The sequence below is a fragment of the Odontomachus brunneus genome, unplaced genomic scaffold (assembly GCF_010583005.1).
Source record: "Odontomachus brunneus isolate Ranch 3 - 2012 unplaced genomic scaffold, Obru_v1 Obru_scaffold_006, whole genome shotgun sequence".
In the NCBI taxonomy this organism is placed as follows: Eukaryota; Metazoa; Arthropoda; class Insecta; order Hymenoptera; family Formicidae; genus Odontomachus; species Odontomachus brunneus.
Window position 1 is genome coordinate 3197084 of NW_022639456.1, and position 21402 is coordinate 3218485.

The 21402-nt window shown below is 38.9% G+C and overlaps 4 protein-coding genes and 1 long non-coding RNA gene across 25 annotated transcripts in view; 3 read left to right on the forward strand and 2 right to left on the reverse strand.

Annotated features, from left to right (window-relative positions):
• LOC116853802 overlaps positions 1–4936 on the forward strand; it is a 28108-nt gene extending 23172 nt beyond the window's left edge. For 2 of the 5 annotated variants that reach the window (XM_032835033.1, XM_032835030.1), the window contains exons 15-20: positions 335–613; positions 698–787; positions 1228–1384; positions 1964–2294; positions 3680–3848; positions 4473–4936. In XM_032835033.1, the coding sequence (XP_032690924.1) occupies positions 335–613; positions 698–787; positions 1228–1384; positions 1964–2294; positions 3680–3848; positions 4473–4502 (1056 nt within the window). In that variant the 3' untranslated portion in view covers positions 4503–4936. Of the gene's footprint in view, positions 1–334; positions 614–697; positions 788–1227; positions 1385–1963; positions 2295–3440; positions 3610–3679; positions 3849–4472 lie in introns of those variants that run through there. The other 3 variants (XR_004380038.1, XM_032835032.1, XM_032835031.1) reach the window with 3 other exon arrangements.
• On the reverse strand, positions 4863–7072 carry LOC116853806. Its single transcript, XM_032835049.1, has 3 exons — positions 6836–7072; positions 6405–6555; positions 4863–6015 (listed from the first exon to the last, which is right to left on the reverse strand). The coding sequence occupies exons 2-3, from the start codon at positions 6491–6493 to the stop codon at positions 5304–5306; spliced, it is 801 nt and encodes a 266-aa protein (XP_032690940.1). The 5' UTR covers positions 6494–6555; positions 6836–7072; the 3' UTR covers positions 4863–5303.
• Positions 7073–8065: 993 nt separating this feature from the next.
• Positions 8066–11636, forward strand: LOC116853805 (folylpolyglutamate synthase, mitochondrial). 11 transcript variants are annotated; one of them, XM_032835043.1, is made up of 4 exons: positions 8066–8226; positions 9238–9420; positions 9726–9844; positions 10075–11636. In XM_032835043.1, the coding sequence occupies exons 2-4, from the start codon at positions 9346–9348 to the stop codon at positions 11417–11419; spliced, it is 1539 nt and encodes a 512-aa protein (XP_032690934.1). In that variant the 5' UTR covers positions 8066–8226; positions 9238–9345; the 3' UTR covers positions 11420–11636. The 11 variants fall into 11 exon arrangements, with proteins under 11 accessions (XP_032690934.1, XP_032690936.1, XP_032690927.1 ...); XM_032835036.1 differs by lacking the exon at positions 8066–8226 and adding an exon at positions 8344–9095; XM_032835039.1 differs by lacking the exon at positions 8066–8226 and adding an exon at positions 8344–8891.
• Positions 11637–12514: 878 nt separating this feature from the next.
• On the reverse strand, positions 12515–21032 carry LOC116852910 (neuropathy target esterase sws). Of its 7 annotated transcripts, none has more exons than XM_032833714.1 (15): positions 20642–21029; positions 19845–20249; positions 19302–19721; positions 18894–19222; positions 18455–18818; positions 18056–18349; positions 17583–17962; positions 17267–17435; positions 16736–17116; positions 16386–16661; positions 16073–16259; positions 14326–14442; positions 13662–13982; positions 13289–13584; positions 12515–12917 (listed from the first exon to the last, which is right to left on the reverse strand). In XM_032833714.1, exons 1-15 carry the CDS (start codon positions 20645–20647, stop codon positions 12816–12818), a joined length of 4047 nt encoding a protein of 1348 aa, XP_032689605.1. In that variant the 5' UTR covers positions 20648–21029; the 3' UTR covers positions 12515–12815. The 7 variants fall into 7 exon arrangements, with proteins under 7 accessions (XP_032689605.1, XP_032689596.1, XP_032689610.1 ...); XM_032833705.1 differs by lacking the exon at positions 14326–14442 and adding an exon at positions 14973–15089 and having other exon boundaries at positions 20642–21028; XM_032833719.1 differs by lacking the exon at positions 14326–14442 and having other exon boundaries at positions 20642–21028.
• On the forward strand, positions 12915–14853 carry LOC116852961. Its single transcript, XR_004379886.1, has 2 exons — positions 12915–13237; positions 13352–14853. It is a non-coding gene; the product is annotated as an uncharacterized LOC116852961 (long non-coding RNA).
• Positions 21033–21402: the final 370 nt, after the last annotated feature.

Here is a 21402-nt window from a genome sequence, read left to right on the forward strand (position 1 = left end):
ACAGGGGGGAAATATCCGAGAGGACTCGCGGCCACGTAGACGAAATTAATGATAGAATCGCCGATAATGGCGATCGCTAATAATGAAACGCGACGTCACTTCGCGTTGATAACGATAATCGATGCAGCAATCGAGAGGTGTGTCAGGGAGAACGAAATTGTATGATGATTAATTAATCGCACTTCATTAACGGGAAAATAATCTCACTTTGGCGTTCGAAGTGAGAAAGAAGAAGGAAGAGAAGTGACAGTAAACGTTCAATCGCTTCAACGCTTCAATTATACTGCTTATTGCTTCGACACTTCGATTACTTTTGATAATCGCGACGCCGCAGATGGTGTCCATGCTGAAGTGCGTGCATCGATGCTGCAACGAATGCGCGAAGAATTACTTCACCATCCAGATCAGCGACAGGAACATCACGGATGCCGTCTGTCCGTACTGCAAAGAACCCAATCTCAAGGACGCGAGCGAGGACGAGGTGCTTGAATATTTCAGCAATTTGGACATCCAACTGAAGGCCCTGCTGGATCCGCCGATCCACGAGCTCTTTCAGAGAAAACTCCGGGACCGGACTCTGATGCAAGATCCGAATTTTAAGTGGTGCATGCAGGTGGGAATTCGCTCGGGAGACCTTTGAGCTCGCACCACCATGTGAGACGGCGTTATTTCCTCGTTTTTCTTTTCTTTCTTTCAGTGCTCGAGCGGATTCTACGCCGATCCCGACCAAAAACGCTTGATCTGTCCCGACTGTCGATCCGTCACTTGTGCCTTCTGTCGAAGACCGGTGTGTACATGTGCTTCCGTCTGTTTACGTATGTTAAGACTCCTGGCTATTCACCGAGACAGTCTTGATTGATTGACGTCAGAAATGCAAAGAATTGCATGCAAAAATTCCTACAAAGTATGTCGAAATAAAAAGATGCATTCAAAAAACAATCACAACTTGCAATCGATTAAGCACATTTCTAAAACACTCCAAACACATTCCTTTTATTCTTTACAAATCATTGTAAAATTAATAAGGAAATGTAGGTTGAAAAGAAAAGTTACATGTCATGTGTCACTTTTTGGATATATATTTTTTTATTTCGACGCACTTTGTAGGATTTTTCGGATTTTTTGGATACATTTCCTTGTTTTTTATGTCATGGATTTTGTGGCGAGTAGCTAAGAGACTTAAATGAAACAGTAATAATAATTTTTCTTCATTTTTTTTCCTTTCAGTGGGAGAAACAGCACGAGGGAATATCGTGCGAGAAATTCGCCGAATGGAAGGACGAGAACGATCCCGACAATCAAGCCGCAGGTTTGGCCAAACACCTAGCCGATAATGGCATCGACTGTCCCAAGTGCAAGTTCCGTTATTCTCTATCTCGAGGAGGTAAGGACACGACAACAAAACTATTGCCCCAAGCATAACTTCCCGGTGCGCTTTCCTGATTTCATTCTTCACCGCACGATTCTCCCGTTTAATTCCCGCATTATCAATCTACCTTGATTTTCGAAATCATCGAATATTAAGCATCTCTTTCTCTCAAAAATTGATTCGCAATCCATTAATATAATTTATTTCTTGCCCGGAAATTTGTTGAATAAAACGATGCATTATGACAATTTTTTCTCTTTCGTACAATATCTCTAAAAGAATTCATCGACATTAAATCAAAATGTTCGAAATAAAGCTCGCGCGAGATACATATGGATCATATGGTCGTCAATATTTACGACATACATGCACCGATATGCTAATACGAGGATTAACGAATAGCGATGGCAATTATTGTTATAATATGTACGGGTCGTTTTAATATCGTGTTATTTTTCACCGACGCGTCGCGCACGGAAATTTAATACGCCCCTCTGGCGCGCGGCATATTTTCTCTAAATTATTCGATATGCAAATCGCGCTGCACTTTTTTGTCGGCGACTCACTGAAGGAGGACCTCGTGAATTTTCATAGGTTGCATGCATTTCACGTGCAGCCAGTGTAAATATGAGTTTTGCTGCGGTTGCGGCAAGGCCTTCATGATGGGGGCGAAATGCCCGGTTAGCCCTTATTGCGCCAAACTGGGTCTGCACGCCCATCATCCGCGCAATTGCCTCTTCTACCTACGCGACAAGGAACCCGCACAGCTGCAGCAACTGCTGCAGGAGAACGGCGTAGATTACGACACCAACGGCCCGGCCGGGGAGCGCAAGTGTAAAGTGCAACTGCAGAAGGAGACGCCAACTGGGCTCGTGGACGCAGTGTGCAATTCCGACGTCGTCGAGGGCCACGCCGGTCTCTGCAGGTGAGATCAACCACAGCGGCTTGCAATTGCGAGAGTGAGGAAACTCACATCTCCAGAGAACATTGAGGAGTCGTAAAATTCGAGAAGGAAAACTCTTTCTAATAATTATATCGATTAAAGTTGCCAAAGAATAACGTTGTATCAAGTTGGTGCAAAAGGTCTATCGTTTCTCTCTTAAATTCTTGTTTGAGTATCAGAAGAAAAATAGGAAGTCCTCGTTAAATGTCTGAAAACCAAGTCGATTTTCTTCATTTTATTCGTAATAATTATACAATACAAATATCTAACAGAATGTGTGAAAGATCATAGATATCTCTGAGATGTATTTTAGACATTCGTACTGTTTGGATTAATCCTTCAAAAGTGGACAATTTTGTTTTCCATTTTGTCTGACTGACACACGATAAAGCTTCGGCACCAACTCCAGCACCTCCAGAACGCGTTCCGCGAGAGTGCTCGTCGTTACCGTTCAATCAATTAACAATCAGCGATAACGGCGAGTTGCTCACGATCAGTAAAAATCGTCGCGACGCAGATTGCAACGTGACGCCGAAAGCATCTCGCGCTTTGCCGATCTCGAGCGCACGTTCGCAGCGAATACAGATTTCTATTGTTGAGCGTTGGAAGGAATCCAGATCGGCGCGGTCGAAACGCGCGTGTTTGAATAATTCAAGCTGGTCGATGGGAATTTCTTACCGTCGTCGTGAGCTGCCGCGCTGTTATCCGCGTTTGCCTCTTCGGCGAACGGTCCGTTTGTTTGTGTTTCTCAGAAGAAAAGAAATCTCCCTCTTTGCACAAATAATCGACGCGCAATCCGGAACTGTGCGCGATGCGGCGCGTTATATCGCCGCGATGATTGTTCAAAAATCAGAGGCGATTAGGAAGTCCCCACGACGGAATAAACTCGTACTCGCTATCGATCGATCGACGTTAGAATTTCACTCACGCGCCGTTGTCGGGGCGATCGCTTCCAATTTCGAGGCGAGTCCCGTGACCACGACCACGACGACGACGAGGACGACGAAGACGACGACGACGAAGACGACGACGACAACGACGAGGACGACTAAGACGACGACGACGACAACGACGATGACGACGGAATCGTTCATTCGATCGCTAACGAGGTCCCTCCGTATATCCCAGGATTCATTACATCGAGTATCTAGTTCGAAAGATCTGTATGACGCGGCTGGATCCGCTGCCCTTGCTAAACATGGACGATCTCGAAACGTGCGTGCGACGCGCCGGGCTGAAATTGCCCGCCAACTGGTACGGTCGCGACCCGGAGCATTACAAGAACGACCTGGTCGAGGTAAACGCAAGGGGCGGAAACGCGTGATACACGCATGATCCGACTAAAATCTGGGTACTTTTCCCCGCAGGCAGCACTACATTGAGTACTTGGCGGGCCTGGTACTCAAGAGCAGGCTGGACCCGGTGATGATCTTTGACTTGAACGACGCCAAGCAAGAGTTGCGCCGACGGGGAAAAGTTCCCCCTGCGAAGGACCAGGAAATGTCCGAGCGAGATTATCTCGAGGCGTGCATCCAGGTGACTAACACAAAACCTTCTCCTTCCTCTCTTTCTCCTCCTCTTCCTCGCCTTTCTCCTTCTCTTCCTACTCCTCATGAGTTCGCTTCATCCAACTCTCCTCGCTGCCTGCTCCTCTCCCGCCGCGACCCACTGACCGAATTAACAGCAGTTGCATGATGAAAGTAGAATTCCCGCGTTGCACGAGACTCTCCCATGCCTAAAAACTGTAAAAGTGAATCAATCGCCGTGAGTAACGCCGTCGAGCGACCGCTACGTGTGTGCGAGCGCGTCTCGTAACGCGACTTTACACTTCGATCACAATTATTGAAGAAGATATTATAGTCATAAAAATTTCTTCTAGTAATCTTGACCTTGGCAAATCGAGAATTTGCAGCAGGTACCATTTAGTGAAGAGATTCACGCGCTCGACGTTATCCGACATCGTGGATTCCGAACGTGGTCGTTTACGGTTTTCCTCCGCGACTGAACGACTTTTGATAAGAGTTTCCTGTTTTCTTCTTTTTTTTTTCTTTTTACGGGTGTCGAAGTAGACATAGACGATGCACGAGCAAAGTGCATGTTGCTAGAATACATTAGAATTAAGCTCACCGTCAAATATAAAGCGTAACTCCAATGTTGCAGGTCGTAAAGCGAGAGATTCCACTGGAATGATTGCGGCAGAGTGATCTCGAAAAGACGCGCACTAAATAATGAAAAAGCCACGAATAATTGGGCGTATTGTATAGTTTACTTATCTCACTTGTGTGGACCATGAGTAAAAATATAATACATAGAACTAGAGAAAGAGAGAAAAAGAAGTAATATGACGCGCGAACATCGCTCCGTATATAATGCCAAAGATCTATTTATTTTCTCGACTCTACGTAATAACGCCATTTCTACGATCTGACTCGTAACGTTCTATTGTCGCGATGCAAATATCACGAAGAGAAGTAGTACAATCGAAGACGCGGAGTAAACGAATGTCCCTTTAATGATGGGTAGAAGAATTATCTGTGGGTACTCTTGCAATTAATGTTTGAAGATGTGTACGTATTTCTGCTTTATATAACTGTTTTCCAAGAAATAGATGGTAATTAAGAAAACTACGCCAGTTACGAATTTCTTCTTTCCCGATACCTCGTTAGATTCTCGAGGAAAATAAGGATTCCAGTTTATGCAGAAGATATTCAATGATCAACATCTAAAGAAATAAATCTCACGCTTTCTGAAATGTCATAAGGATAATTAAATAAACCAGTCTTATCTTTAAAAAATAAGTGATATATAACACGAGAATTTCGATTTATGTCGCAATAATTCTTCTCAAATGACGTTTTCATTGCAGTTATTTATTAAAAGTTATTACTGTGCATTACTAAAAAATATTTACAGTATACAAAACGTTTATAATCACGTTCTTTATAATCACAGTTAAATACAGTTTTATCTACAACAGTTTTATTTACATCTTTAACATAGTTGTGCTAGAAAACTGCGTAAGTTTTTATTCTTTGTAGGTGTTGTCATACTGTCGTTTACAATATTTCTCAATCGCACTATGTTTAGTTTTTTGGCTTTTTTAGTAGAACTAGCTAATATCTTTTTAGCACTCATTTTAGGTGTTGATACGACTGGTTTATGGGTGTTGATTTTAGGAGTTGATACGACTGGTTTGTGGGTGTTGATTTTAGGTGTTAACATGACTGGTTTTGTGGGAGTTTTACTGTCATTTTTCTTATTTAACGGTGACTCCAATTTGCCTGAAATATTTAAGCCTGCAGTTTTGTCCTTAGATTTCTTCTTTTTCTTCTTCTTATGACTACTTTGTGGCATTTCTATATGGGAATCATCCAAATTGTCTTTAGCAGGTTTCAACCGATCTTTCTTTTTAAACGGTAACACTGTCTGTTTAGAGCAAACTGAGCACTTGATAGCTAACTTATTCATCTCATTTTTCATAGCTTTCTGTGCCAAGGAAACGCGCACTTTTGGGATATCCTGATCACCTTCATTCATACATTTTATAATCCTTTTAATCGATTTGGATATTTTCCTACCAGGTATTATCCGAGCTTGATAATCCATAGTGTTCCAATGTGATCCACAATGTATACACATCATAGATGGTCCAAACTTTTGCTTCGGTAACTCTACCTCATTCTTGAAGCTTTTACATTTTTGCCTAAAAGTACATAGAAATTAATGGTATTCTTTTTTATATTATTAAAATTATATATTATATTTATATATTATTAGAAATTAAAGATACTTTTCTATCATCAATCACATTAACGTACATACTTTTATTGATACATATAGGTCTAATAAAATAAATATAATAAATAAAAATAGTAAATAGATAATAAAAAATAATAAATACGTAAAATAATATAAATATTTCACTATAATGTTTGTGCACACAAATAACTTAGTACTAATGCTAATTATATCTTAAACACAAACCAGTACGTTTTATATACGTTATTGTATATTTAAATAATATCCATAAATAATACGTTTTATGTACGTTATTGTATATTTAAATAATATCTATAAATAGTGCAAACTTACATATAAAATGTTTGTAATTCTGTGGTCAGTGGGCACTTCAACTTTGTTAAAACTTGATTGACATTCCATAAGTGTGCAACAGTCTCCATGATGATTGTTATAAATATGCAATACAAATGTTTATCACGAACCGTATATGCTATTTGAATCCCTATTAAGTATTATAAAGATTGTTTAATACACGCGAATGTTTAATCAGACTACAATTCCGTAAAACAATTCACCGGCTGTTGCCTTTGGTTTAAAGGTAGGTGTTTTAAATTATATAATATTCTGAATTATACAAAGATAATTCAAGCGGTCAAATGACCGAAACAAGTATAATTAAATATAGATTGAGCTCGATTATTATATATTATACGTTTATATATATTATAATCTAAAAATCACAAGAGAGTCATAACCTATCTCGACAGATGCTAATCACTAACCTCTACACAGGCCAACTCCAAGTTTGCTTTTTCAGCTGAATATCTTGCTCTGATACAAAAAATGTCCTTTTCGAAGCGTACTTTTTTAATCTTCAAAGTGCTTTTTGAACTGTCCCGATAGTGTCATTTTTGTCGAAATTACAATATGTTGTTTTTCCGTAAGAGCTAGAAAGTTACTACGGAAAGCAGCATATTGATTGACTGTCGCACGAACTTCCGCCGCGCGGTAAGCACTACCGCGTCCTGTGTGCAGGAGCCATTAAGCTGGTGGCACATAGAAAAACTTAAGCAGTAAGATGTAAGCAGTAAGCGAATCAGCCAATCACAGTCATTGATTCTTGGGCCGTAAGAAGAATCAATGACTGTGATTGGTCAATTTGCTTACTGCTTACGTTTTACTGCTTAAGTTTTTCTATGCGCCACCAGCTTCACACACACTTTCCGTAAAGCCTATTTTAAGCGTCTTCTACAATGGCAGTAGGAGTAGTAGTAAGAAATAAGCAGTAAGCAAATTGACCAATTCCATTCTCACGTTTCAAAAATAATCGATTGGTCTATTTACTTACTGCTTATTTCTTACTACTACTCCTACTGCCATTGTAGAAGACGCTTAAGTGTGATTATATACGTAAGAATCAACCAATTAGAGTGTTTTATTTACTGACTACATTATTATGATTGGTTGTCGTAAACATTTACAACCGTTTACAACTACGCTTACGCAATTGTAAAATGGCTTTAAAGCGTCTTCTACAATGGCAGTAGGAGTAGTAGTAAGAAATAAGCAGTAAGTAAATAGACTAATCACAATCGATTATTTTTGAAACATGAGAATGGAATTGGTCAATTTGCTTACTGCTTATTTCTTACTACTACTCCTACTGCCATTGTAGAAGACGCTTAACAGTAACCATAAGACGTAACGTAAGAATTGACCAATCACGTTAAGAATCGTCGAAACATAAGGTCGCCATTTTTGTGAATGCTCCATCGTAATTGGTCAATTCTTACGTTACGTCTTACGGTTACTGTTACGGAAAGTGTGTGTGAAGGCCTTTAGGCGGGAAGCACATGCTTTTGCATAAAGGCATAATGCACAACTCATAAGAAAATTGACCAATCAGAGTCCTCCATCTTCATCTTGGCGATAAAAATAAAGACTCTGATTGGTTCATTTCCTTATGTGTGTGTATTATGTTTTTATGCAAGAGTGTGTGCTTCCTGCTTTACTGTGAAAGTGTGTGGCCAGCTTAACCTTTGACGTCACTTCTGCTAGAAAAAACGCACCAATGTACACTTTTTGAACTAGTGCAAGAAGTTCAGCTGGAAAGAACAAACCTTTAGTACAAATCTTCATCCAGTACACTTTTTGTACACTCGTGGTCTGAAAGGTTTGTGCACCGATTTTTTGTAGATTTCGTAACACGTCCCAACTTCAGGAGAAAGACAACTACTGCTTGATACGCCAGCGCCGCCACTTATTACGAGAGCAGAAGGTTCCCAGACAGCACAAGATCTTCTGAGGACGTCCTAAGGACGTCCTGAGGACGAAGAATGTCCTCAGGACGTTCTCAGGATGTCCTCTGGATGTCCCCTGGACATCTATTGGTGCTATTAGGGATGGCATATACGATATATGCCATCCTTCTGCTCTCGTAATAAGTGGCGGTGCTGGCGTATCAAGCAGTATAGTTGTCTCTCTCTTGAAGTTGGGACGCGTTCCGAAATCTGTTTTCTAATGAATCCCGTACATTGATTCGTTCGTTTTTTGTAAGCGATTAAAAGCAAAAGAATCACTTTTACTTTAACGTTGTATAATTCCCGGGAAAAACCGTATTTTAATTGACTAATATACAAATTAAAGATTCATGCTTTCAAACGATCGTAACATCATTTTTGTGTAATTCATTTATATAGTAAGATAACGATCCTAATTCTAGAGTCAACATAATTTACATAGATTAAAGAGATTACTAATGGTCTGTTCTTTTCAGCAGTACAGCTGAAAAAAACAGACCAATAGTTTACAGAAGAAGACACGTTAGAACATTTGTATGTACGTTCACACGCGGGAAAGCTAAATCGTTTTGTTAAATACATTTTTAACTAACACTATATAATTAATAGTTTATCCTATAACAGGCAGAATGTTTATTATATAATTCAATGTTCAATATTATATAAAATTATTCATTTTAGCTTCTGTACACGAAAATAAGTATCGTAATGTTGTAATCAAACCGAGAAATTTCCACAAAAGGTTAAGTTGTAAATGACTAGAATAAATTTAAAATTTTTATATAATGATAGCGATGTTGTAACTGTCTCCTACGGAATATCAGTAAAGAATTTAAATATTGTGCCAAGTCAACAATACAATCGAAAATCTATTATATTTTTAGTATCTAGATGATTCTACATTTTGTAACTCTCTGATGTTTGCACTTTGACACGTAAAAAGATAAACTAGTTCCTTATCACACCAAATAAGATTGCTCAAGTGAATCCCAATGTTTAATATATTGAAGAGAATGACACACAGTACATCTATATCTTGCTGCACTCAAATGGGTACATCCTATGAGGTAAATATTTTAATATATCAAGCAATTATTTCATAAAATTCTGATATTTCAGTATATTATCATATATTTTATCATAACTTTAAAATCTTAAATGCTTCTGCTAGTACAGAGAAAATAATTTACTTTGGAAGTGACTTATGAAAAATTTTAAGTGAGTTACATAAAATATTGTTTAGCATTCAGTTGCATTTAAATTGTCAGTTTGTCTCAAAACTTAATTTATAGAAACTTTAAAGCAATACAGCCAATATAAATGTATAAAGAAAAATATCTGTTTATAGAGTATATATTATTTTTTTTTATAGGAAGCTATAAAAGCATTATGCCTTACTCTGCAAAACAATGCTGCGTATTTACAATCTGTTCAGCAGCATAAAGTAAACGATCCAAAAAAATTAGAAGATACAAAAAAATTTCTACTTAGGTAATATTATAATCTTAATAATTAGCCTCAAGCTTTATATGGATATTTATTCTATTTAGTCAAAATTCTATCAACAAAAAGTATTATATAAGAAATTTATTAATGTAAAAAGATTTTAATATAATATAATAATAATAATGATGATTTAATAATGACTTAATAATGATTTAATAATGATTGATTCTCATTATTGTAGTTTCAAATCATGTATTATATTAGCTATTTTACAGATCAGGTATTACTCTGGAGCAATTGGATAAACTATCCTTTATCCATGTAGCTGGCACTAAAGGTAAAGGATCGACATGTGCGATCATGGAGATTATTCTACGGCATCAGGGTTTTAGTACAGGTTTCTTCAGCTCGCCACACCTGGTCTCCGTGCGGGAACGCATCCGGATTAATGGTGAACCGATCAGCCAATCCTACTTTGCGCATTCCTTCTGGAAAGTTTATCGGCGTCTGGAACAGAATCGGGAGGACGAGTCGGATATGCCAACGTATTTCAAGTTTCTAACGATTCTCATGTTCCACGTGTTCCTAGAAGCGAACGTGGACGTGGCGATTGTTGAGGTCGGAATAGGCGGCGAGTTGGACTGTACCAATATTCTGCGGAATCCAGTCTGCGTGGGCGTGACCAGTCTGGGCCTGGAGCATACATTATTGCTGGGGAATACTCTGGAGAAGATCGCTCAACAGAAGTCAGGAATCTTTAAACCAAACGCAGTGGCCTTTACCGTACCACAAGCAGAATCCGCGATGTGTGTTCTACAGAAGCGCGCCATCGAGAGATGTTGTCGCAGTTTGAAAATCGTTTCCACGACACAAAATCAAGAATGGAACAAGATCTTTTCGTCGGTAGGCATGATCACCGATGTACAGCAATTGAACGCCTCTTTGTCGATCCACATGGCTCTCGAATGGATGAAATCACGATACAATAAGCAATCGTCATTAATCATGGACAACAGATGCATTGATACTTCTTTTTCTTCTGAGCATCAAAACGATAAGAACGAGTTATTTAAAGAGAAAGAGAGTATCTTTTTAGAAAAAGTTGCGGTGGCATTGGCGAATTATAAATGGCCCGGTCGGGCGCAGATTCTGAAAACCAGCACAGCAGACTTCTTCCTGGACGGTGCTCACACCGTCGAGAGTATTGTTCATTGTATATCTTGGTTTAAAAAAACGAGCCGTAATTCTTCCCGCAAGTACCTGATATTCAACACCACGGGCAATCGAGATTCGTTGAAGCTGTTAAAACTGTTGGTACCTTTGGACTTTGACAGAGCCTATTTTACGCCCAATTACGCCGGAGTAGCCCATGTCGAAAATCTGTTAAATTGTAGCAAATTGATAAATAATCAGGAAAAGAAATATAAAGAACACTGTGAGCAATGGGGCAAAGGCTCGGTACTGAAAAATAGCGTCGCTGAAGTGCTTGACGATATCAAGAGCTATGCATTGTCACAGACAGACGATAAAGTAGAAGTACTCGTTACAGGTTCCTTACATTTAGTTGGCGCATTATTGACTATCTTGGATCCCAACTTAACGATGACCAGTGACTTTTGAACATACGTAAGAATTCGTAACATACGAATTCTATAATAATTGCAAATTCAATTTTATAAAAATTTCTAGTGCTCTCTACAATGTTCGATATTATTTTTATTTTATTTATACTTTTTTTATGTATTGTTATGTATTATGTTAGCTTCTAATGGTTTTGTAAAAAAAAGATATTGTATAACTAACACATTATAACAAAAAAATCTTGCTATAAAATAGATTTTAAGGATATTGTATATATTTAAGAATATGTTATACTACTGTCCAAAAAGTAAGACCAGTTTTCAATTTAAATCGCACGGGTAAACCGCACATCAAATATTTTTTTTCTAAGTTGGCAGCATTGTGACAGACATCTGTGACAAATTTCATGTCAAAACATTCATTACTTTTTGCCTTACGCTTGGTTTTGTACGACGCTAAAAGTGCATTCAGCGATTTTTACAATGTCTAATTATATTGAGCAAAGAAGTTGCATTAAATTTTGTTTGCGGAATGAAATTTCGGGTGCAGAAACGTTCAGGATGTTGCAGAAAGCCTTCGGGGACTATGCTTTGTCGGAAAGGAATGTTTACAAGTGATATAAATAGTTTAAAGAAGGTCGTGAAAGTGTTGAAGACGAAGAGCGTTCCGGACGACCATCAACTTCTACCAATGAACAACACGTCAAGAAAATCGAAGAACTTATGCTTGCTAATGGTCGAATGACTGTTAGAGACCTTGCTGATGCTATTGGTATTTCGAAAGGATCTGCCAATACCATTTTGAAAGATATTTTGAGCCTGAAACGTGTAAAATCTCGACTAGTGCCAAATGCATCTTCTCACACTGCACTCGTTCCTCGTGACTTTTTCGCCAAAAATTCGATCCATATCGTTCCACAACCACCGTATTCGCCTGATTTAGCACCGTGTGACTTCTGGCTATTCCCGAAACTCAAAAGACCACTGCGGGGAAATCGTTTTGAGACGATAGAATAAATAAAATAAATAAATAAAAACTGGTCTTACTTTGTGGATACAGTAGTATTTTAAGGATATCGTATATATTTAAGGATATATTATATTTAAGGATATGACATGACAATCACAGTAACTATTTCTTTAGAAATTGTAGAATTATATATTTAATAATATATATCAATAGCAAAAAACAATATTTATCGTTTGTTACTCAAGAGTGACGTACATATCGCGTGGTTACGTAATTTCAGGATGACATTCTGGTAACTATGTTACAACAAGAAGTTTTGTACTTTAATGCACATCAATCGTGCGAATACGTGTGTGTGGTGTGTGTGTGTGTGTATTCAACGGCAAAGTTATGCATTATTCACAAGAACATATAGATTTGTGCTTAATGGCAGATATATCAGTCGCGAAAGAATATCGATAACTATTCAAAAGATCTTTGGATGGTATTCTAATTCCGACTCCGCTTCAGTGTCAGACAGACTAAGTGAGACGCCAGTTCTTCTTCTCAGGCGATTATCCTCAGGGCTCTAGAATAAGACAAAGCATAATATAAGCGAAAATATAAGTTAGCTCATAAATCAATCAGTGGAAGTTTACTTTGATATTTCATATAAAGTGAAAATTTATCACTAAATATTAAATATTAATATATAAGTAAATTTTGTATTCAATATTTAATCAGAACCCTATAGGATCTTTCATTATTATACAGGTATCAAAACTAGTAGAAGATAGTCCAGGTTCAACTTCTGGCCAGAGAAATACTTTCTATGATATTATCGTTTTGCAGTCGAAAAGTGGAAGATTCGTTTGTAGAAATTCCTTTTTTTACGACTCGATATTTTCCGTAAGTACAATAAACTTTACAAATAATTAATACAAAGAGAACATAATTCACCTGATCTAAGATACCGGCAGTGGGTTCAGATGCATATCCTACTTCCTGCGCATCTTCTTCCAGATCTGCCTCATATTCCTCCAACTCGTCTGAATCGGAATCTATGTCGAGATCGATGTATCGGCTGCCGCGCGAAACTTTACACACCATCTGTGCGAGATCGGTGAAAGTGTACGAGGAGACTGTCTGTTGATTCGCCGCTTGATTCTTCGCTCGCATAGCTCTCGCATTCTCTCGATCCGCGTTGAATCGAGGCAGAACTCCGGCTTTCGACTGACCCTCGAAATACGTTTTGCCTGGTGAACACAATTGAAATCAATTACATGGGTCTCTGTTCTTCAAGTCAACATGACAAGTAGATGTGGAGTCTCACCGTGTTGATATCCCACATCCTTGATTTCGTCGAAGTTGGCGAACTGGAGGGTCTTGTACTTATCGATCGGCGGCCTGATATACTCGCAGTAGTCTGAGCTTTTCACTTCTTCCAGCTGACGAACGCAGCTCACGTACGCCAGTCTGGATTGAATATCCGGCAAATTCGGTACCTTCACCGGCGTAGCGAACGGATTCCACCGTTTCCACAGCAGCCACCAACCAGACAATGAGTCCCCATAATTCGTCAGATCAGTGTCATCTTGTGAACCGACGTCGATGGCCAAAATGTGATGTGCTCCTTGCCGTAACATTTCGTCAGCTTGAACGGGAACAGGAGGAATGCATGAATCGAGAATGTCGGCTCGTAGAAACTATGTTCAAGCCTCAATACGCGTAAAGGGTATTCTAAAAAAAAAATGTAAAACTGTGACGCAGCTTGCGCGTATCACAATCGTACGTTACATTTACTTTTCTAGCGCTGATGTAGACGACAGTATCGGAAGCTACGTTTCGATGCTTTTATGATGAGCCAGAAACTTGATATATTATTGACTATGCTATCGCGATATAATACTGCGATATAAAGATATTTCAGACGGTAATGAGCCATAGTGAGAAATTACAATTAACATTAACGGATAAACAATAGGGAAAGCGAATACCTGGCACGTTATTAACATAACACCCGTCGACCAAAAGATGCCCGTCAATGGGGTCGCAAATGGGAGGAAAGACTCCCGCGATAGTCATACTGCCGCGAATGTATCTCCATAGTAAACCTGAGCCGACTTAGTTATTCAGAATTCGATAAATTCATCTTTCACCAAACGGGAGTGAGCTTGACACTTCTCGCGATTTCGTACAACAAAGTGGACCGATCAATGAGGCGTGCAACATGTTAGTGTAGCGCTAATGTTCGAGAACAATCCACGTCGTGCCAGTATAAATATGAAACGTGTACAGGGCCCAATTAAAACCAGGTATCCAGCGTAATTAAATAAAAAAAAACGAAGCACACTGGGTGTCACAAAACGAGAAGAGTCGCGTTCGATGTAACTTTTTATATATTGCCCAACTGAATTATATTAAACGAATTTTTGTAGCATATAAAATTGTGATAATTCTGTGTATTAGTTTTCGTATAATATTGTTAAAATATAAGTCTTCTCCAGTGACGACTTCTACATTTAGATCCATATTATATTGTCATTATATTGTCGCCAACGTTATCCTATCTTATTTCTCGTTAATCTTATATCGATCGCGTGAAAACAACACGATGTTCGTACGACAATGCGATCTGAATTACCTGGAAGGTTATTGACGTACCCGCCGTCGAGCAGAAGATGGCCGTCGACAGGGTCACACATGGGTGGCATATAACCAGACAAAGACATCGAGGCCCGAATGTACCGCCACAGCGATCCTAAACACGACGAACATTCCTTTTAATGTTCCACTTAATCCGAAATACTTCCTGTATCCTTAAGCTGTGCTAACCGTGGTTAACTAGATTTTCCCGCTCTGTCTATATTACCAGAACCAGAAACAGAGAGAGAGAAAGAGACGGACAATCGTTAACCAGAGTAAATTAACCGAAATCGTTAATGATTCCTCTGACACCGTTTAATTCAAAATAATTTTAACAAGAATGTATGTGAGTGAATTCTGAGGTGTCCAAAAACTGAACAAGCTTTCTAAGATTTTATCAATATATATATTTTGATTTAAATATATTTAAAAAATAAAATATCAGTGCACATTGTATGATGCAAAATGACATAAATTTTTAGATAATTTTCTCTTTAGCGGATTAAGTAATTTTGAATCTTCTCTACACCATGATTCAATGAGAAAAGCATACAGGAAGCCTATTTACACAATTTACAATTTATACATCCGTCTCGCGAGAATGATAAACAGTGATATGCCCCGTTTTTTTTTTGTTTTTTTTTGGTTTTTTTGTTTTTTTTTAAATTAAAAACAGCATTAAACGGAGAGTACGTCAACAATGATTATCCGGTAAGCTCACTCCCATTTGTTACAGCTTCTACAATTGGAAAGCTCTAATAGCGTCATAATCTATGATAGTGCATACATCTAAATTTAAGGAGAGAAAAGAAATTTCTACGTGTACCATGTGACGCAAACAATAAACATATAAAGCTACAATGGTAAAATATGAAAACACGATGTTCCGCGTATTAACATTTTAGAACACGTATCTGAAGAATTGATAAACCAAACAGTTTCGAATACTTCGTTCATTCATGTAGAAAAAAAGCTTAAAAAAAAGTCAAGTAGATAAAATATCTGCTGAAGAGCGTATGAGCGTTCGTAAAAATTGAAAGCTCGCCAAGTTATACTTGGAATGAAAGAAAAGAATACAAGTTTCAAAATCATACAGACCGTGTGTATGCGTGCGCATACAAGAATCCGTGATGTCTGTGGTTATAGTGAAATACGGGAGCCACAAGTCTTCTATGTACGTATCGCCGAAAGTCTGCTGTATCGTCTTGTTGAAATCTTTGCCGGAGAACATCGAGGTCATCGGGTAAGTTAAATCCAGAATCTGCCGCCACCATTGCGTCATTTTCTATCAGCGAAAACAAAGCGCACATGAATATACGATTATATTTTTGTATACGATTATATTTTTGTATACGATTATAGTTTTATATATGATTATAAAGTCTACTACATTCTATCCATTCGATTTCACCTTGGACCACTCCCTGGCCTTCTGCGTAGTAGTGGTGATATTCTTCTCCATGCACCACAGTGCGCCCATGAAGGCACCGATACTGACTCCACCGACCATGTCTATGGGTATTCCCGCTTCGACGATGGCCTTGAGCATGCCCACGTGGGCAGCGCCTCTGGCACCACCACCTCCCAAAACGAGACCAACTGACGTACCTGTCAGCCATCGCGCGAGTCTGCTGAAGTCGCTGTGTACATTCGGCTCGGACATGAGCACCTTGGAGTACAGCTCGTTCTGCAATGCGACAAAACGTCACGGGTTAAAGTATAAAGGTAATCGTCAACCCTCTCGAACGAGATGATATTTACAATTCTGTACTGCGATCTTCTGGTGAACATGCGTTTCGGACACTGAATGTGATGGTGGCTGGATACCCACGATCTCATGTTCAACCATTGAACCGTATTGGTGGGCCGTTGACCATTCTGCTCCTTGTGCAGCAGCACCAGCTCCTTCTGCGTTCTCATCACCAGCCGTTCCACCTCACGTTCTGTTCGCCCGATCGACGGTGGTCGGTCGCCCAGACCCACGATGAGAATACAGTCGGCTTGTCTTACACATCGCTGAGTCCACAGCGTGTAACTCGAGTCGCACTGGTACAGAGAGATCCGGTGTTGATCCTCTTGCTGTGCCAGCCAAGACGTCAGTCGGTACTCGTTCGCAGGCTCCATAATACTCATTCCTAAGGTCTATCGGTAAATATAACAATATAGTGGTTTGATTATTTTCTGTTATTGCAGAAAAAGTTGTGTATTTATATTAGTAAATAATATAATTAGATTTAATAATTAATTTAATAATTTTGATTAATTTAATAATTAATTTAATAATTTACATACCTTTCTCACGACCTCGGATGTTAGACGAAGACAAGGTCCAATAGCACATAAGGAATGATACAATTCATAAGTGAAGGCAGTCAACGGTACGTCATCCGACACAGGTACTATTGCAACAGTTGAGAAATTTACTTGCGCCGGCCTTGCATCCACTGTTGCCGCGGCTCGTCTACAAAATAAATCAAGACCATTATCTCCAATTAAAAAATCAACATATAGACTTGTGAACTTCGCAAAATAGTTTTAACGTATTAATTTGTATTAACAATTGGAATCTCTCAATTATTTATTATCAATAGTGTTGCGCGAAACTTACTGAGTATCATTGCTGTAGTTTTTCGGGTGCGCTTGTTGCCACGTGCCCAATATACGATGACCGAGAAGATTTATCAGTCTCGTAACGACGATTGGATATCTAAGTTTGATCACATTGAATAAACCTTCCGGTAATTTCGCCAGCTCCGAATCTCGCACCGCCATGACTGTCGTCGACCGCGAGGTTTGCGTGACCATCTCTACGATTCCTACCAAATCGCCCTTTCCGTATTCCGCCACTAGTTCCTTCTTGCCATCCTTGTAAGTGATCACCGAACGCAATCGTCCACTTAGCACAATAAACGTCGAGTCTGACTCGTCCCCTTGTCTATAAACAGCTCTACCGCTTTCAAGGAACAACCAATCAAGAGCAAAATCCACCTGTTCGAAAAGCGGCAATTTATATAACGGCGGAAATTCGCAAAAGCTTTCTCTGTTCTTACGAAAGTTTTATCTTCTTTCAGAACATCCTACCTGTCTTACGAACGGACTTAATCTACGAACGACGGTGTGCGCCACATGCAACACAACTGTGGGTTGATCCCGCATGATAGCGAAAAACGTAGGTTTGCTAATTAGTGCGATGCGACTGGGATGTTTCGCTCGGATGGTATAAAAGGATGGCTCGCCTGTTAACACCGCTAAGCCACCAACGATTTCACCCTGATGAGCGCTGAACATATGAACCTCCTGATAAGCGTCCCGACTCTCCGACACGCGTTGGCTTACTATCAGCGAGCCCGAGAGCACGTATAAGAGCGCAACGTCCTATAACACAACCAAATTTGGGTAATAATACGATATGATGTTTCCGGAAGACAATGCTTTATTGATTTATGAGCGAAAGAGAAGAGTGAAGACGAGACGACAAACCTTGTGCGACTCCTCCTTCATTAGATAGGTACCAGCTGGCACTTCTCTAATCTGTACTTTGTCCTTGAGCAGCGTCTCATCCTCTATGCCGAGTTCTTGAACGAACGCATCAGTAGCTATCTGCACGAGTTGCGACTCGTCCAGTTGTTGCTGCGGTTGCATTGCCTCGTTCGTCGAACGCTTCCTGCTGGGATTAACATTTCCCGAGTGAGTGGTCTCAGGATATGACCCCTGAACAGTCTGAGACGTCGTCGTAGGAGACGAATTGGGCCAGTGAGAGTCACATTCTGGCACCATATCCGCTGAATTCTGACTTAATTGCGAGCTAAAACTCTGACTCCTCCAATCGTTGTTGTTCTTCGTCCTATCACGAAATATGCAACGCCTGACTAAATAATTCCTCAATAATTTGTCGTATGTCAATTTAAGTATCTCTCACCGTCTATTCGCGTTAATAGGAACGGCTTGGGAACTGCCAGCATTCGATGGTACGTCACGATGAGAAACATCGCTAGGATCGTGAGTTTCCGATGCACTAAATGGAACAGCAAATCCACCCTCGGTGTTCTGCAAAGCGAAGTTCTCTCTGGTTCTTGAGCGTACTGGCGAACCAGAAAACGGGCTTTGCTTCTTCTTGTGTGTCCCCTGATTAACTAACTCCGCGGAGAGACCAAGATATTGATGTAAAGTAGTAAACGTAACTCTCTGCAAACGCACCATGATGACTTGAATAACTCGAACGAACGCGTCAGGATAATCTTGAAATACCTGTAATATAAAATTGAAAAGTGAGAAGAGAAAGAGAGGTTTTGGACGGTAAATTTTAAGATGTAAATGTATAACTTACTTCTTGGAACGCGCTCATTGGTAATTTTACTACAATTGAATCTTCTACAGCTCTCGCTGACACAGTTTTGTATGTACTTGTATGCCCAGTAAGTACATCAGTAAAGCTTAGAAGACTGGTAACTGACTCGCCTGTTTTTACTAATTTTAACGATATTTGCGAACCATCAGGTCCAGTAATATATACATTGACTAAACCCTGTTGCACTATAAACAAATTCTCGTCGGGGTCCCCGATTTTGAACAATGTACTACCAGCAGGTAAATTCATAATTTCTGTGTATTTACATAATTTTAGGAACACAGGCTTCTCGAAGTGTCCAAAGACTCTAATACTTTGTAACATATACAGTGCATCTGGTGGCACTCTCTCACCAGGTCCTAAATCTTCTTCTAGGTATTCAGCAGGTGGTTCTAATACCTTGAAATTAAATAATTTAGTTAAATAAATTAAATAAGGTTTATAATTTCAATGTATATAGACACACACACATACACACACAAAGTTTATATCAGTATTATCAGTATATATTATATAACATACTTTGAGCTGTTGCGGGGCAGTCTCCTTCTTAAGTTGTAATAACCGGCGAGCAAATCTCATGACTGCTCTCCTCTTCTTCCCTTGCCCAGTAGCGTGAACTTGACCACTGATAGACTTTACCTTGCGCAACATCTTTCTTCCATAAAAAAGAACTTTGTCTCTTTTTCTGAATCTGGGCTTTCCAGTGCCTACCCCAACAAATTCCTTTACTTCTGGCAAAAATTCTTTGTTTTTCCATTTTCGTATAACAAAAATTAATATAACTAAGAAAATGAGCAGCAGGGATGCGATAATTGTAACAAGGAGTGTGGTTGATGTCTGATAATCCTCTATAAATCTTCCAATCCATCTTGAGAATGTGTACGATCCCAGGCTCTCATTGACCTTATCAAACAATTCTATCACCTGTGTATAATGTTTTCTATTATTTCTAAGAAATGCTTAATACTCATTCTTTTTAAATGTATGTTTTGTGTATTGTATATGTTGTGGGTATGGCTTATTTATTTTATACATTTTAAATTAGCTATTTACTGCCATTATAAATGAAACAAAACTATCATTTCCTCTTTATTCTAAAGAAAAAATTGGTATTATAAACTATATGAATTCAAAGAGTCTACACAAACAGAACTACTGATATTTATTGATTTTATTGATACACTTATGTATCAATATTTTGATCCTTAAACTTTGCTTGCAGTTAATCATAATATAATATAAATATAATTTCTGAAATCAAAATTATATCTGTGGAAACTTAACAAAAAAGATGTCAAAGCAAAAGCAGTAAATACCTCCATAATGGGTATTCATGTCTCCCTCTTCACTGGAAAACACAATTCGAAGCGAAATGGCTCACTATTATTTACGAGAGAGCACGAGTATTAATTAAGCACTACGGGTTAAGAAATAAACTGCGAATAACTCCTAAATAACTCAAAACGACCTTTGATATGCAATAGGCGGTGCATGAAGTCTTTGCATTGGTGGGGGGTTCCGACAAATTGATTTCTATATGTATGTATGTACGTCATTAATCATATAATAGTCTCAAGCCTGTATCAAATTACGTGTTGAAGATTGTACGCTGCTTTAGATAAACATATTTTCGATGGAAGTATTACGTTAATTTGATAAATTCTCTTTTTCTTATTGAGAGATACACAGATTATAATCATAGGAATATTTATATATCGAATGAAAATTATCGAACAGGGAGTAATCGAATTTAAAAGTATCGAGAAGATAATCGATCTTTGGAGATAAAAGAGAATCATATATCGAACATCGATATATATCTCATCTCGAATTATATCAACCGCAGGTACGTTCCATTTGGCACATACATACGTCGTATAGCCAACAAAATCATTGTCCCTAACTATGATAAGGAAGAAGACGCTACGTGAACGTCATCCTGTTTTTGTCTAGCATGTATTGAGAATCAAAGATAAAATGACGCTCACGTCGATGCGATCGCCAAATAGAACCTAATCCACGATGATATTATACATATATCATAGACCAAATATTCCGCTCGCAGAGTGAAGTTGGC

Coding starts and splice junctions, on each gene's coding strand:
- LOC116853806 (XM_032835049.1), bottom strand. CDS start 6,493: ATGGAGACTGTTGCACACTTATGGAATGTCAATCAAGTTTTAACAAAG. Junction 6,016..6,404: donor GAATTACAAACATTTTATAT/GTAAGTTTGCAC, acceptor ATGTACTTTTAG/GCAAAAATGTAAAAGCTTCA.
- LOC116853805 (XM_032835043.1), top strand. CDS start 9,346: ATGTTTAATATATTGAAGAGAATGACACACAGTACATCTATATCTTGC. Junction 9,421..9,725: donor AAATGGGTACATCCTATGAG/GTAAATATTTTA, acceptor TTTTTTTTATAG/GAAGCTATAAAAGCATTATG. Junction 9,845..10,074: donor ACAAAAAAATTTCTACTTAG/GTAATATTATAA, acceptor GCTATTTTACAG/ATCAGGTATTACTCTGGAGC.
- LOC116852910 (XM_032833714.1), bottom strand. Junction 18,350..18,454: donor TGAAGGAGGAGTCGCACAAG/GTTTGTCGTCTC, acceptor GTTGTGTTATAG/GACGTTGCGCTCTTATACGT. Junction 17,117..17,266: donor CATCCGAGGTCGTGAGAAAG/GTATGTAAATTA, acceptor ATTTACCGATAG/ACCTTAGGAATGAGTATTAT.